The 16,041-nt window shown below is 34.3% G+C and overlaps 2 protein-coding genes across 3 annotated transcripts; one reads left to right on the top strand and one right to left on the bottom strand.

Moving 5' to 3' along the window:
• The first annotated feature begins 2,113 nt into the window (after positions 1-2,113).
• rfxap (regulatory factor X-associated protein) lies at positions 2,114-5,265 on the top strand. Its single transcript, XM_073829645.1, has 3 exons — positions 2,114-2,729; positions 2,842-2,952; positions 4,498-5,265. Exons 1-3 carry the CDS (start codon positions 2,358-2,360, stop codon positions 4,591-4,593), a joined length of 579 nt encoding a protein of 192 aa, XP_073685746.1. The 5' UTR covers positions 2,114-2,357; the 3' UTR covers positions 4,594-5,265.
• On the bottom strand, positions 5,148-15,485 carry smad9 (SMAD family member 9). Of its 2 annotated transcripts, none has more exons than XM_073829092.1 (7): positions 15,365-15,485; positions 12,255-12,838; positions 11,889-12,146; positions 11,685-11,795; positions 9,683-9,904; positions 8,769-9,025; positions 5,148-5,707 (listed from the first exon to the last, which is right to left on the bottom strand). In XM_073829092.1, the coding sequence occupies exons 2-7, from the start codon at positions 12,667-12,669 to the stop codon at positions 5,564-5,566; spliced, it is 1,407 nt and encodes a 468-aa protein (XP_073685193.1). In that variant the 5' UTR covers positions 12,670-12,838; positions 15,365-15,485; the 3' UTR covers positions 5,148-5,563. The 2 variants fall into 2 exon arrangements, with proteins under 2 accessions (XP_073685193.1, XP_073685194.1); XM_073829093.1 differs by having other exon boundaries at positions 11,685-11,792.
• Positions 15,486-16,041: the final 556 nt, after the last annotated feature.

Here is a 16,041-nt window from a genome sequence, read left to right as displayed (position 1 = left end):
ACCGCAATCATGGGTAAGACTGCCGACCTGACTGCTGTCCAGAAGGCCATCATTGACACCCTCAAGCAAGAGGGTAAGACACAGAAAGAAATTTCTGAACGAATAGGCTGTTCCCAGAGTGCTGTATCAAGGCACCTCAGTGGGAAGTCTGTGGGAAGGAAAAAGTGTGGCAGAAAACGCTGCACAACGAGAAGAGGTGACCGGACCCTGAGGAAGATTGTGGAGAAGGACCGATTCCAGACCTTGGGGGACCTGCGGAAGCAGTGGACTGAGTCTGGAGTAGAAACATCCAGAGCCACCGTGTACAGGCGCCAGGTCAAGCCACTTTTGAACCAGAAACAGCGGCAGAAGCGCCTGACCTGGGCTACAGAGAAGCAGCACTGGACTGTTGCTCAGTGGTCCAAAGTATTTTTTCCGGATGAAAGCAAATTTTGCATGTCATTCGGAAATCAAGGTGCCAGAGTCTGGAGGAAGACTGGGGAGAGGGAAATGCCAAAATGCCTGAAGTCCAGTGTCAAGTCATCACAGTCAGTGATGGTCTGGGGTGCCATGTCAGCTGCTGGTGTTGGTCCACTGTGTTTTATCAAGGGCAGGGTCAATGCAGCTAGCTATCAGGAGATTTTGGAGCACTTCATGCTTCCATCTGCTGAAAAGCTTTATGGAGTTGAAGATTTCATTTTTCAGCACGACCTGGCACCTGCTCACAGTGCCAAAACCACTGGTAAATGGTTTACTGACCATGGCATTACTGTGCTCAATTGGCCTGCCAACTCTCCTGACCTGAACCCCATAGAGAATCTGTGGGATATTGTGAAGAGAAAGTTGAGAGATGCAAGACCCAACACTCTGGATGAGCTTAAGGCCGCTATCGAAGCATCCTAGGCCTCCATAACACCTCAGCAGTGCCACAGGCTGATTGCCTCCATGCCACGCCGCATTGAAGCAGTCATTTCTGCAAAAGGATTCCTGACCAAGTATTGAGTGCATAACTGAACATAATTATTTGAAGGTTGACTTTTTTTGTATTAAAAACACTTTTCTTTTATTGGTCGGATGAAATATGCTAATTTTTTGAGATAGGAATTTTGGGTTTTCATGAGCTGTATGCCAAAATCATCAATATTAAAACAATAAAAGGCTTGAACTACTTCAGTTAGTGTGTAATGAATCTAAAATATATGAAAGTCTAATGTTTATCAGTACATTACAGAAAATAATGAATGTGTGTGTGTGTGTGTGTGTGTGTGTATACAGCAGACACACATATTATGTAAACACTAACCTTTCTTTTGGATTTAATCGCTAAATAATCGCGATTTTTCAATTTGACAGCACTATTTGATATATTTAGATACTTATCTGCTTATTTGATAGATACTATTCGCAAATAGCCGGCAGAATACAATGTAAGCGATACAGTCTGCAATATACAACACAGCAATAAAGGGAGTCATAAAGTGAGGTGAGACGTGATATGGTTACAATGTTTACTGAGCTGTCTGACAGCTGTTGGGAAGAAACCAGACCTGAAAGGTTTTGTGACCTCAGCAGTTAAGTGCTGGATGAGATGGATCCTTGGTGAATTCTAGGCACGTGTGTTGTATTTACTAGTAACTTAGCTTTACCTGAGATCTGTACCTGTGATCTGAGGCTTTAGCGTCGATGCATTCTGGTCGTTTTGTTTGTTAGCGGGTGAGCATGAGAGATACAATGCTCTCATAAACGGATTAGGTGTTGGTTGTTTTGTACGGTGACCGGGAGGGGACACCTTCGGTTCACTTATGTTTGTCGTGGCCACGACATAATAAACACGTTCGCACGATGATATTATGACGTGGCCACGAGATTATTAATCTCGTGGCCACGTCATAATATCATCGTGGGAACGTGTTATATGTCGTGGCCACGACAAACATAAGTGAACCGAAGGTGTCCCCTCCCGGTCACCGTAGTTTTGTGCTATCGTTTGTCACTTAATCTAATGTTTAGTTATCTAATTCAATGACATTCATATAGAGTCGCCTAGTCCAGTGTATTTAAGTATCTGCACCACTATGTGGTGCCGCTAGTGGGCGCAATGTCCGTTTGATCACACAGCCGAGTCTCTCTTTCTGCAACGGCCATCGCTGTTTTGTTTTTGTCGGGACGGGAGACCTTTACAGCTCATATTCTTCCGCTTCCTATAAGATTAGATCATATTTATTCGGTTACTTTTATTTTAAAATGCGGCATTTTTAACGACAGTCATATCAAATTAGCTTAACACTAATTTATTCCGTATAAAAGCAAATCTGGTGAGTACGTTCATAGAGGTCGGATGACAGCTGAGAATTTGGCTTGTACTCTAAAAGGACAAAATGAGCGACAGCGTTCATCTTAGTTTAGCAATCACGGGTAAAGACGGTCAAACCTCCGCAGCCGCGGACAGCAGCACCACGCCGTCAGACCCGGAGAACTTCCCCTACGACGCGGAAGACCCGGGCGAAGAGAGCGACGTGCCGGAGGCGAGAGACGGCGCGGTCAGTCCGGAGGAGCTCAACGACGACGAGACCTCCGGAGAGAGCGAGAACGTGCCCAAGACCTGCATCTATGACGGCTGCACAGAGACCACGACCCAGGTGGCCAAAGCCAGGAAACCCTGGATGTGCAAAAAACACCGGAATAAAATGTACAAAGACAAGTATAAGAAAAAGAAGAGCGACCAGGCCATGTCGTCGGGAAAACTAGATGTAAGGAAACTCTTATTTAGGATAAATAACAGCTTAGGAAAATGCATTAACTGGTCTTTATAATAACTTTATCCGCTTACTTGATATTGTTTTATTTGTTCGTGATGTGAAGGAGGCTTCGGAGGAGAGGCCTGTATCTGTTACTAAGCAACGGCTGGGTACCATGGGAGACAGACCCGCCAGACCGTCCCTCATTGAGCAGGTGCTGAACCAGAAGAGACTGGTAAGTGCAGTAAAACACTTTTTTAGGGTTTTTGTGCTTTAAGTATTAGTCATATACACATAGTAACCTAATGCTGAGTAGTGTTATTGTAGTATTATCAATATACTATTATAGTTGTTACTATTCTAAATTATTTTTTATAGTTTCAGATATCATTTTAATTTGTTTGTTTAGTAATTTTATTGTGCATCTTTGTCATTTTTGATGTATTTTTAATATTATTTTTATAATTATTATATAATTTCAATAGTTTTTTAATATATAAAAACTCATATATAGTATATAATATTATCGTAATATATAATAATATATTAAGTATTTTTTATTTTAATTACTTTTATTTATTTCCAGTTAGTAATTTATTTTTTCAACTTACTTTTTGTCACTATTTTTCATCTAATATTTGTTTCTTTATTTATCCAGCTTTAATTTAATTAACACTTTAGCAATAGCTTTAGTTAATGATAATAACTAAAATAATAAATAAAATTATTTGTGGACCTTTGTCACTTTTAATGTATTTTTAATATTATTTTTAATAATAAATTTAGACTTTTAATACATTTTAAAATATTTTTATTTAATTTCATGTCTCAGTTTTTATTTATTTCTAGGTAGTAATTAATTTTTTTAAACTTAAACTTTTTATAATTTATTTAATATTTGTTACTTTAATTTCAGCTTGTATTTTATTTAAGCTTTATTTCAATAAAAAATGTTTTAAATAGTATTATCTTTAGTTAATGATAATAACTAAAATAATAAATTAATAATAACTAAAATAAGAAATAAAAAAATATTAAATAAAAAAAAACAAATTCAACTATTTTTGAAGGTTAATTTTTTAAGTTTTTAAATATATGTTTTTAAATCTATTTTTTTATCTTTATTATTAACTGATTTGTATGTCAACTATTCTTTGTTTTATTGGGTTAGTGAATTTTATATAATTTTAAAACCTGTATATTTTATAAAATTTGTAGATTTTATACACTACCAGTCAAAAGATTTTAAATGGTTTTCTAGAATTCTAAAAATGAATGCTTTTATTTAGCAAGGATACTTTAAATTGATCAAAAGTGATGATAAAGGCATTTATAATGTTACACAAAATAAATTAATATTTCATCAAAGAAACCTGAAAAAATCTACTCAGCTGTTTTCAACATAATAATAATAAATGTTTTTTAAACAGCAAATCAGAATAGTAGAATGGTTTCAGAAGTATCGTGTTACTGGAATAATAATGCTTAAAAGTCAGCTTTGAAACCACAGAAAAAACTACATTTTATAATATATTCAAATAGAAAGCAGTTATTTTAAATATTTCACAATATTACTGTATTTGCTGTATTTTGGATCAAATTAATGCAGGCTTGGTGAGCAGAAGAGACTTCTTTAAAAACATTAAGAATCTTACAGTTCAAAATCTTTCGACTGGTAGCGTATGTAATTAAATGCTATTAATATTTATAATAACTGAATAATATTTCATAGCAAAGTGACTCAACATTTAACTCATGGTGTGTTGTTTTTGGTTTTCAGTCTCTGCTGAGGAGTCCTGAAGTCATCAGTTTCCTTCAGCAGCAGCAGCGTTTACTGACCACACAGAATCGAGCTCAAACACAGCACAACTACTGAGGACTGGAAAGGATTTAACAGTCACATTTTCACAGACATGTGGGAACTTTGAGCATCTGTGACCTGCAGCCATCCTTGATGGTGTGGGGACTATCAACGCTGCATTCTGAAAACTGGGATATTTGACAAGGATCCGATCGATCTGAAGCACCGCTGTCATCATCAAGCTCTTTGAGATCATGAATTAGCAGCTACATGTACTACCAGGAACAATCCATTTGAATACCCATCCTGTTCAGCCACATGTAGTGTCACTTAGGATTTTTAAATTATTAACAGAACGTGTAAAATGGCAGCTGTTATCAAAAAATATTTTTATCTGTAATAATAATGTTACCACATCCTGACCGTGTAGCTGAAAGTAACAGCGTACACACAGAATTGTTCAGTCAGCTTTATTGTTATTTTAAACATGGTGTAAACTTAGTAAGTTGTTAAGAGCGAGCAAATTAACTTTTATTGATCTTGAGAAAATTGCAGTAATAACCTGCAGTTTTCAGCTGTAGAAGCATTAATACGTATGGATTTTTTGGGTCAAAAAATAAACAAAAGAAGACAATTTTTTTGTATTACAAGGACAAGAAAGCTAACGCAAATAAAAAACAACATAAAATGTTATAGAAGGTACATATTAGCCAAAATATGACACAAATAAACCATTTCCAGAACAAGTACCTGCCCACTAACGCATTTCTTTGGCTTCCTATTTAAGAGCTTCTGTCTGAATTGATCTCAGCTACTACATACTGTGAAGTAGTTTTGTTTTACCCTTTTTTTTTTAAATTAAAATCATTGCAACATTTATCTAACCACTGCTTATTTAACAGCATAATATTGTACATATTTCCTGGCTGATCCTATAGCAGTACCACTGAAAAAACAAATATTTTCACAAGAGAAAGAGCTTTATGTGTCTCGGGGCGCTATAAAAGTCTATTGGAGAACTGCATTCCCCTTGTTCTGTAATGCACTAGGACACTGAGGAAATAGGATTGTGTGGGGAGCCCATCTGGGTCAGAACTTTGTCCAGCCACTGCAGAGGCCCGTGCAGGTGTATTTCTATCCAGCAGGGGGTGCTGGTGACATCCTGACGGTGGTACTCCGCTCCCCAGCCCTGAAAAAAAAAAGACAGATTTTATTGTCAATAACACAGGTTTTAAAAACAAATCACCAACAATAATACAAATACTAAAAATATTTAAATATTTAATTTCCCAATAATCACAACAATTAGTTGTTTTCTGTCTGCATACATACAAATCAAGCAGGGAGAATTGTATGTGTCGTATCAGTAACCTGAGAACTCTAGAGCTATGGGATCTGCAGTGTGTTTTGGCAGAGCAACATCCATAAAACAGCAAGCCAGAGATTAGAATAACTACATATTAAATTTGCATAGCAACACATAGAAGATTTTCTATTTGGAAGTGCTAACCACCTCAAGAGCTGTTAGCTTGTGAATGACATTGATGACCTTTCTGTATCTGCGATAGCGCTAAACAACACCTTTCACCCATATTATTGGTTAATATCCTTGACAGCAGAGTCTTACATAAAATATTGTATATTACATTTATATTTAGAATAAACTTTTTTTAAGAAAAAGAAAACAGTGTTTTCCAGAGTTGGGTACAGAGAATTTCAAATTTAACATAAAGCAAACAGTTCTCATACATACCTTCTGTGTTTTTACAAGTTACATTACAAAAATGTTTATTAAAGTACTCTGACAGAGTTTTGTTCGCTACTTAATCACTACTTACATTGTTACTGAATCTACAAGTGTGAAAAAAGTGCAACTAGTGTAGTCTGATGTACAAATTTATGACTCTTATGAACCAGATCTTTTTAGTGAATAAGGACAATAATAGTGAATAAGGATACAGGACAACCAGTGTAGTCCAATTGCCAAATTAATGACTAGAGTAGTAACATTCAGAAACGAATGACTCTTATGAGCTGGTTATTCTAACTGAATCAAACGCATACAGCACAACCAATGCAGGCTGATTCCTTAATGAATGACTCGAATGAATTGGTTCTTTTTAGTGAATCAAAAGTATACAACATAACTAGAGTAGCCAGATTCCCAAATGTATGACTCTCATGAGTTGGTTCTTCTAAGTGAATCAAATGCATACAGCGCATCCAAAGAAGTCTGATTCCCAAACAAATTACTCTTATTAGGCAGTTTTTCTAAGTGAATCAAATGCATACAGTGCAACCAATGAAGGCTGATTCCTTAATAAATGACTCTAATGAATCTGTTCTTTTTAGTGAATCAAAAGCACACAGAGGAACCAGAGAAGTCTGATTCCTGAATGAATGATTCTTATGAGTCAGTTCGTCTAAGTGAATCAAAAGCATACAGCGCAACCAATGAAGGCTGATTCCTTAATGAATAACTCTAATGAATCTGTTCTTTTTAGTGAATCAAAAGCATACAATGCAACAAGTAGTCCAATTCACAAACAAATGGCTCTCAAGAGCCGGTTCTTCTAACTGAATCAAAAGCATACAGCGCAACCAATGAAGGCTGATTCTGTAGTTAATGTATATGTTCTTTTTAGTGAATCAAAAGCATACTGCACAATCAGAGTAGTCTGATTCCTGAATAAATAGCTCTTATGAGCCAGTTCTAAGTGAATCAAACGCATACAGCACAACCAATGAAGGCTGATTCCTTAATGAATGACTCGAATGAATCTGTTCTTTTTAGTGAATCAAAAGCATACAGAGGAACCAGAGAAGTCTGATTCCTGAATAAATGACTCTCAAGAGTCAGATTTTCTAAGTGAATCGAAAGCATACAGCGCAACCAATAAAGGCTGATTCCTTAATGAATAATTCCTAATGAATAATGAATCTGGTCTTTTTAGTGAATCAAAAGCATACAATGCAACCAGAGTAGTCCAATTAACAAACTAGTGACTCTTATGCAACCAAAAAAGGCTGATTCCTTAGTTAATGATTCTAATGAATCTGTTCTTTTTAGTGAATCAAAAGCATACTGCACAATCAGAGTAGTCTGATTCCTGAATAAATAGCTCTTATGAGCCAGTTCTAAGTGAATCAAACGCATACAGCACAACCAATGAAGGCTGATTCCTTAATGAATGACTCGAATGAATCTGTTCTTTTTAGTGAATCAAAAGCATACAGAGGAACCAGAGAAGTCTGACTCCTGAATAAATGACTCTCAAGAGTCAGATTTTCTAAGTGAATCGAAAGCATACAGTGCAACCAATAAAGGCTGATTCCTTAATGAATAATTCCTAATGAATAATGAATCTGGTCTTTTTAGTGAATCAAAAGCATACAATGCAACCAGAGTAGTCCAATTAACAAACTAGTGACTCTTATGCAACCAAAAGAGGCTGATTCCTTAGTTAATGACTCTAATTAATCTGTTCTTTTTAGTGAATCAAAAGTATACAGCACAAGTAGTCTGATTCCCAAATGAAGAACTCTTATGAGCTGGGTTTTTCTAAGTGAATAAAAAGCATATAGTGCAACCAAAGTCAGATTCACAAACGATTGAATCTCATGAGCCGGTTCTTCTTAGCGAATCAAACGCGTACAGCGCAACCAGTGAAGACTGATTCCTTTGTTAAGGACTCTAATGAATCTGTTCTTTTTAGTGAATCAAAAGCATACAACACAACCAGAGTAGTCTGATTTCCTAATGATTCTTCGAAGTGAATCAAACACATACAGCGCAACCAAAAAAGGCTGATTCCTTAGTTAATGATTCTAATGAATCTGTTCTTTTTAGTGAATCAAAAGCATATAGCAAAACCAGAGTAGTGTGATTCCCGAACGGTTCTTCTAAGTGAATCAGATGCATACGGTGCAAACAATGATGGCTGATTCCTCAGTTAATGATTTTAATGAATCTGTTCTTTTTAGTTAACCAAAAGCATCCAGCACAACCAGAGTAGACTGATTCCCAAAGGAAAACACAAATGATTCGGTTATTTCAAGTGAATCAGAAGCATACCTTACAATCAGTGTAATTTTAGTCCAAGTGTAGATTTGACTAGTGACTCTGAGTTGGTTGTTCTGCTAGTGATAGACTGGGTGTTACTATGCTGTTTTAGGTGGCTGCTAGGGTGTTAACATGACCTTTATTAGCTGCTCATGATGCACCACATACTCTACATAAACCTCTTTACCTTGACAAAGCTCATCCTGATGGTGCACATCTTGGTAAGTTCATACACCACCTCGAAGCCGTGATTGACCGACTGCGACAGCAGCTGGGCAAACAGCTGGTTGTTGAAGATCTTCAGGCTGCATCCACTCGGGATCTTGCAGACGGTGGTGGGATGGAAACCGTGCTGGTAGTTACAGTTCCGACTCTGTACGAAAATACTGCTGTCACTCAGACACTCCGCATACACCTCCCCTCCGACGTAATACAAGTGCACACCTAAAACAAAACAGGAATGAGTTACTTTAAAGTCGTCTAACAAATAACATCTGACAAGCACAAAGTTCCCACATAAACCAGAATATCCACCTTTGAACTTGGTAAATCCCAGAAATCATTATCCCCAAAGCCAGCATTCATCACGTTTTATCACGTGCCAAACGGAAACCTTAATAATCTCCATTCTCCTGAAGCATCCTGATCTGGATTATGTCGTTGTCCTTGGCGCTCTTCCCACCAGGATCTCTCACACAAGTAGATGGAACTTGGCCTCCATCCATCTGTGCCCGGCATGTGTATGTGTGCATACTCCTCCCTGTCACTGCTGTAACCTATGGCAACACTTAATGTCTTTCCAACACTGGCAGAGTGACGCTCATCTAGCGCCCTGAGAAAAGCCAACATTTGGATAATGTGGACTCTATCTGTTTAGCTGGCTTTCTGAAGTGCAGTGTTGACTGGCCAGCCCTATCTGGCGCCATAAAACAGTGTCTAGCAAGTGGTGACTTTAGGGTTTTACTTTCTCTTGGAATTGAATCAACTGATGGAAGACATTATCAGCAGCTTGATCTTATTTTCTGTCTATTTCTGTTCCAGAAAAACTTATCAAAGACAAGAACAGAAAAAAAGAAAATGTACATAAAACTTTAAACTAACCTTTGCCGATATGTCTGCGAGTGTGTTCAATGGTGGAGTTTCGGTTGACGTTGGATAGTAATCCGAGGCAGAATCGGTTCTTGTTGTTGGAGGGGTCCGTGAAGCCGTCCACGAGGATGCTTCTGGCAGAGGCATGGAACGTCTCGCCCACCCTGTTGTTTAGTTCGTAATACGCCACTGAACACCAGTATTCTGGTTCCTCGTAACACACTGGCCTCAAGTCTGGAAAACAAATGAAAGCATATAATGTATCATACCACATAGTATTCAGAACAGTAACTATAAAGATAAATATAACGATAACTATATTAGCTTCCACACCAATATGTGATAACATTCTGTTTATTACAAGCTCTTGCTGCAATCATTTGCAGCATTAAATACCCAGGCTCTTTAAAGTCAGGTGGATTCTGATTCCGTGTCAATGTTATGCAAAATTTTTGTCACTACATAATTATTTACCATTTGTGTTATTTCATCGTTTTGATTATTTATTTTTATTCCAAAATTAACTAAGTACATAAAGTAATAAAATAAAAATACAATGAATAAAAAAAGAAAAGAAAATAGTCAATAAAAAATAGTACAATAAAATCAGTAAACTGCATACAGTGTATATATACACACACAAACCCATATAAACATACATACTGAAATATATATGCATAATAAAAAATATACAATAATACTCATTTTTAGTAATTAAATGTATTTTGTTCATTTTATTTTATAAACTGTTATTTCATAGTTTTGATTATTTTTATTCTAAAATAATTTATTTTAGTATTATTTATTTATATATTGAATAAGCTTTAATTTTTATATTTAAGTCTTTTTACTTAAGTTGTACTTAAGTAGTCATTTTGTTGTTTTAATAATGTTAATATTTTCTTCAAATATTTCTATTTAGCTGTATTTTTATTTCAATTTAGTAATTCTTTTTTTTATAATTTTATTTCATTTTAAAGTTTCCCAAATTTTAAAGTTCAAATCACATATAAAAAAAGTACATAAATAATAAAATACATTAATTTGTATAATTTTATTTTATTTCAAGAACAGATATTTAAACGAATTCTGTGCTTTTTACAATTTTAACAACTCCCCAACCAATGCAGAACAGACTGCCTTAAAAGAATGTAATCTAAAAGTTCAAATAAAATATAAAAAAGTAAAAAAAATTAATAAAATAAAAATAAAATAAAATAAAATGAATAAATGGTACAATAAAATAAATAAAATGCATACATACATATATATATATATATATATATATATATATATATATATATATGTGTGTGTGTGTGTGTGTGTGTGTGTGTGTGTGTGTGTGTACATATATATACATATGCATAATAAAAAACAATTATTCAATAGTTAAAATATAATAATGTTAATGATATATCAATTTTAGCAATTCAGTGTATTTTATTCATTTTATTTTATAAATTGTTTATTTCATAGTTTTGTACATTTTAGTATTATCTATATATTATTTTAGTGTTTATTAATATTTTAAATTAATATAATAATTAATTAACTTTTATTTTTATATTTTGTTACAATTGTAACACCTCCCCAACCACCCCAGAACAGACTGCTTTATACGAATGTAAATTGACACAAACATCCATATCAACATTTGTACTGAAATACATGTGTAATAAAAGATTAATTATGCAATAGTTATAAAATATAATAATGTTAATGGTATATTAATTTGAGTAATTCAATGTATTTTATTTATTTCATATATAAATTTCAATTATTTATTCAATTAAAAATTCATTTTTTTTATTTGTTTTAATTTTTTATTTGAATTTTTGTTTAAAGTTTAATTTCATCTAATATTAACATCTTACTTCAGCTTTATTTCAATTAACAAAAACAAATTTTCAAAGATTTTAGTTTTAGTTAACAATAACAACACCGTAAATGAATAGGTATGTGTACATTTTAATGTACACAATGCACATTAAGTGCATTCAATCTAGTGTCTCACCTCTATGTGGGGCTGACAGAATGAGCTTATTGGGGTTGGAGGACTCTTCTGGTTTCACATCCTCAGATGGAGAGGTCTCCATCATACTGTAGGGTGGTGGAGGCGTCTCTGCTGTGAATGACCAAGACGTTTGTATAAATCTATGAAACTGAATTACACTATATTTAAGATCCAAAACATCAAATCAAATACTTGAGAAATCACCCGTGATTTGGTAGGGGCTCCCAGGGTCGGTCCCACTGCTAGGGGAGTTGGGGTAGCTGTGCGCAGTTGGGGACTGGTTTAAAGAGCTGGAAGGAGATGAAGAGAAAGAGCTACAGGGCATCACAGGGAAGGAGTCTGGGTAAGTGGCATTTTGGGGCATGAGAGGCTCGTTGTGTAGAGAAGCGTTCCGGAACTTTGCCAACAAGCTGTGCTGGGGATTGAACTCACTGTGACGTGGCACAAGGACCGGCGGTAGAACTGTTTAGAAAAAAAAGTAAGAAGAGTTACTTACAGATGCATAAAACGATAATCGATATAGACTAAAAAAGACATGAAAAGTGGTTTGTGTATGGATTTCTACTGTACCTGGCGTCTCCACACGGCGGTAATGATATGGATTGATGCAGATCTCCTTTTGCTTCGAGCCGAAAGGAAACTCGCAGCAGTCTAGCGCTTTGAGCTCGTGGTGGGACTGAAGATCTGGCCAGCGCCACACTCTGCAGTAGATAACGTGTGGTAGACCTTTACGATGGGACACCTGGAGCCTCCCGTCCAGGGATCGAGGGATGGTAACGCATTTACTGGGCTGGCCAGGACAGCTCAGAGCCTTTTCCAGTTCTTCCATGGCTCCTTTCTTTTTCTTGAGTTTCTTTACGAGGGAATCCACAGCCTTTTCCGCCCACTTTTCTTCCTCGTCTCCTTGTTTCCAGCCTAGCAGCCGTTTCACAGCTGGACTAGTGAAGGAGAAGAGGGACGTGATGGATGTAGTGGAGTTCATCATGCGATGGGGTGACAGCAGGAACTGGATTTTTCTTAAAGCTTGGGGCAGATCTGTTTTAAACCACTCCAACCCAAGAGCCCCAGTTTATTTCTTTTCAGACAAGACACAGGCGAGTGTAGAATAAACCCCCTGACAGTGAGTTTTACCTTAGGCAGTCAGCCGTTTTTATCTGGTGAAAGAAAAAAAGAAGTATGTCAGATTTGCATTAATAAAATTATAATTAATTTTCAATAAATCAATACATAAATAATTGTATTTATTATTAATAATTTTATAAGTAATTAAACATTTCAAATTATTTAACTTTTTTAATTAAAATTAATTATTAATTATTTAAAAACACAATAATTTATGATAATTAGAACACTTTTTGTATTCCTTAACTGTAAGTAAATGTTATTTATTTCAAATTATTAAACATTTTTTAAATTATTTAAATATTTTAAATTATAAAAAAAAATCATTGTTAAATTATTAAAAAATGAATTATTTAATAATTAAATCCTTTATAATAAAAATGAACTATTTAAACATTTAATAATTAATGATAATTAGAACTTATGATAAATCGCTTGTATTCTTCAACTGTAATAATTGTTGTTATTTATTTTAAATTATTTAACATTTTCGAAATTATTTAATATTTTAAATTATTTAATTAATTAATGATAATTAGAACTTATGATAAATTGATACTTGAATCTTTCGCGACTGTAATTAATTGGTATTTAATTCAAATTATTTAACATTTTTTAATGATTTAAAATGTTAAATAATAATTATTAAATAATTAAAAATGTATTATTTAAAAATTAAATAATGTATGGTAATTAGAATTATGATAAATCGCTTGTTGTATTCCTCAACTGCTATTAATTGTTATTTATTTATTTTAAATCATTTAACATTGTTTAATTATGTAAATAGTTTAATAAATTAGTTAGATTAGATTAGATTAGTTAGATATTATTCAAAAATGTAATTATTAAAATCTTAAAATATTTTTTAAAAAACTATTAAAAAATTTAATAATTTATTTAAAACTTATGATTAATCACTTGCTGTATTCCTCAACTGTAATTTATTGTTGTTATATATTTCAAATTATTTAACATTTTAATTATTTAAAAATTAAATACTGTATGATAATTAGAACTTATGTTAAATCACTTGTATTCCTCAACTGTAATTGTTTTTATTTTTGAATTTATTTAACCTTTTTTATTATTTAAATATTTTAAATTATTTAATTATTAAAAAATTATTTAGTAAATAATTAAAAATTAAATAATTTATGATAATTACGCACAAAATTATTTGTTTTTAATTAAATGTAATAAATTAATTGTTTTTATTTATTTAAAATTATATCAATTTTTTTAATTATTTAAATATTTTAAATAATTAAAAATATATTTATTATTAAATAATAAAAAATGTATTAATTAATATTTTAAATGTAAATTATTTATGATAACAAAAAAACAAAGAAATACTATTTATATCGTGGTCAAAAAAATATTTTTTACATTACACAAATCTATATCTTTTTTTATTTTTACAAATGAATATTTTAAAAAATTTGAAGAATGTATTTAGTAAAAGAAAAACGTATATTTTTTGCATCATGGTAATGTGAATTATATGAAATATAATGAAACAATTAATCCATTTTCTTTAAGAAAAAAAAGAAAAAGAATCCTGCTTCTTTCTTATGATTTAGGGTTCAAATGTGACATGGTCATATTCCTTTATAAGATCCAACCCATTAGGCTGTAATTTATTGGAGTAAAACATAATTTTCCTATCTCCAGATCTAATACTGGAACCCAGCATCATGCATCAGTGCATGCTGGGATTTCTGAATTATTGCTGAGTTATTGTTGCTGTCAACAGGTCCTACTGTGTCTCTCACTGGACCTCACCTATTCGTCCTCTCCCTTTCCTGCCAAAGCTTTCTGATGCAGAAAACGATCTGCCAAAAATCAATGCCACTTGTGCACTTGAAACCAGAGATGCTTGCTTCCATCTTTGGCAAGACTAAGCAAATAATACCTTATGAAAATATTATTGCATGCAATACCAAAGGTGCTAACACAAGCCTACCTAAATCAAATAACCATAGGAGAAAAATGGACTATATAGGACTAACAGCGGTGCACGAAATCATGCATCAGGCACAGGCAGGCAGATCTACTGAGGGTGAATTCATCTGCTCTGTTCTCAAAGGCAGTGTGTCCTTATGAAACTGGCGTCTGGCAGTCTGAGTGCTGAGATAGGCTTAATCACCTAACTCCCCCGCAAACGCACATACACATCCTTTCCATCTACTTCACTTTGTTTTTGTTTGTTTTTTTGCTTTAGGAAATGTTGCGATGTTATATTTAGCACTTGTTTAGAAAACTACTCCAGGTGTGACAACTGTCACGACGTCTCTCTGCGGAGTAGCATCTTTAAACAGCAAGTGGGATAACAAACAACGTGCATGTTTACGCAGCCCACCGTGTTATGGGTTTACATGCAAGAAGCAACAAGTTTCAACGTGAGGAAGAAAAAAACAGTGTCAAGACATAAAAGTAAAAAAAAAAACACTTGTCATGACTTATTCTTACAATTTACAAAACGTTTACTTTTTTAAATCCCAAAATAAACTCAGAAGTGTAACGTTATATATAATACGTGTTTTATTCCTTACCTTAATGTGGCGAGTCCAATAACAGTCCGCGTAGTCGAGTAATTCCGCGAAACAGCCGAACGCTGAATATCGCGCCGATTGGAGGTGTACAGCGCGTGTGTTTGGATGGAGAGAGCGCCGCGGCGTCAGTCTGACTGGAGCCTCAGCGCCTTCGTGCGGAATTCATCCGCAGCTCCTGGAACTCTCCCAGGACGTCAGACACAGAGGGATCATCCCATTCAAAAAGAGCAGCCTAGACTCACTCGCAGGCCTATTATTTGAGACAAAACAGGTCATTGTGGGCAACGGCGTTTCACTTTTAATTTGTTTTCAGGGTCAGATGACAAGCGCGGACAGTTGTTTTCCCTTTCGCAGGAAGTGATGCACCTTTTTGGCCAAGGTTGTAAAGTGAAAGTGATTTGTTGAAGGTTTCGTTACTTTTTTTTCCAGCGGAAATTTCCAGAGTGCGAATTATTTCAAACAGTCAACGTTGCAAAGGATTTTTTTTTCTGTATTTAAAAAAATCAGTTGAGGTCCATGTAGCGCAACCCAAACTGTACTTTGATGATTGCCAGTTTATCTTTAAAAAAAAAAGTATATTATGTATTTGTGTATGTATTATGTATTGAATATGTATTTCTTTCATATTCAAATATATACACACACACACACACACACACACACACACACACAGACAA

This window comes from Garra rufa, chromosome 23 (genome assembly GCF_049309525.1).
Source record: "Garra rufa chromosome 23, GarRuf1.0, whole genome shotgun sequence".
Taxonomy (NCBI): Eukaryota; Metazoa; Chordata; class Actinopteri; order Cypriniformes; family Cyprinidae; genus Garra; species Garra rufa.
The sequence above is the reverse complement of the archived record's forward strand: the minus strand, read 5'-3'. Positions and strand labels throughout refer to the sequence as shown.

Bases quoted from the DNA above. Each gene is read 5' to 3' on its own strand.
- rfxap (XM_073829645.1), top strand. From the start codon at position 2,358: ATGAGCGACAGCGTTCATCTTAGTTTAGCAATCACGGGTAAAGACGGT. The intron at 2,730-2,841 runs GTAAGGAAACTC...CGTGATGTGAAG, and splicing joins TGTCGTCGGGAAAACTAGAT to GAGGCTTCGGAGGAGAGGCC. The intron at 2,953-4,497 runs GTAAGTGCAGTA...TTTGGTTTTCAG, and splicing joins TGCTGAACCAGAAGAGACTG to TCTCTGCTGAGGAGTCCTGA.
- smad9 (XM_073829092.1), bottom strand. From the start codon at position 12,669: ATGATGAACTCCACTACATCCATCACGTCCCTCTTCTCCTTCACTAGT. The intron at 11,796-11,888 runs GTGATTTCTCAA...GGTCATTCACAG, and splicing joins GAGCCCCTACCAAATCACGG to CAGAGACGCCTCCACCACCC. The intron at 9,905-11,684 runs GTGAGACACTAG...TTTGTTTTCCAG, and splicing joins TCTGTCAGCCCCACATAGAG to ACTTGAGGCCAGTGTGTTAC.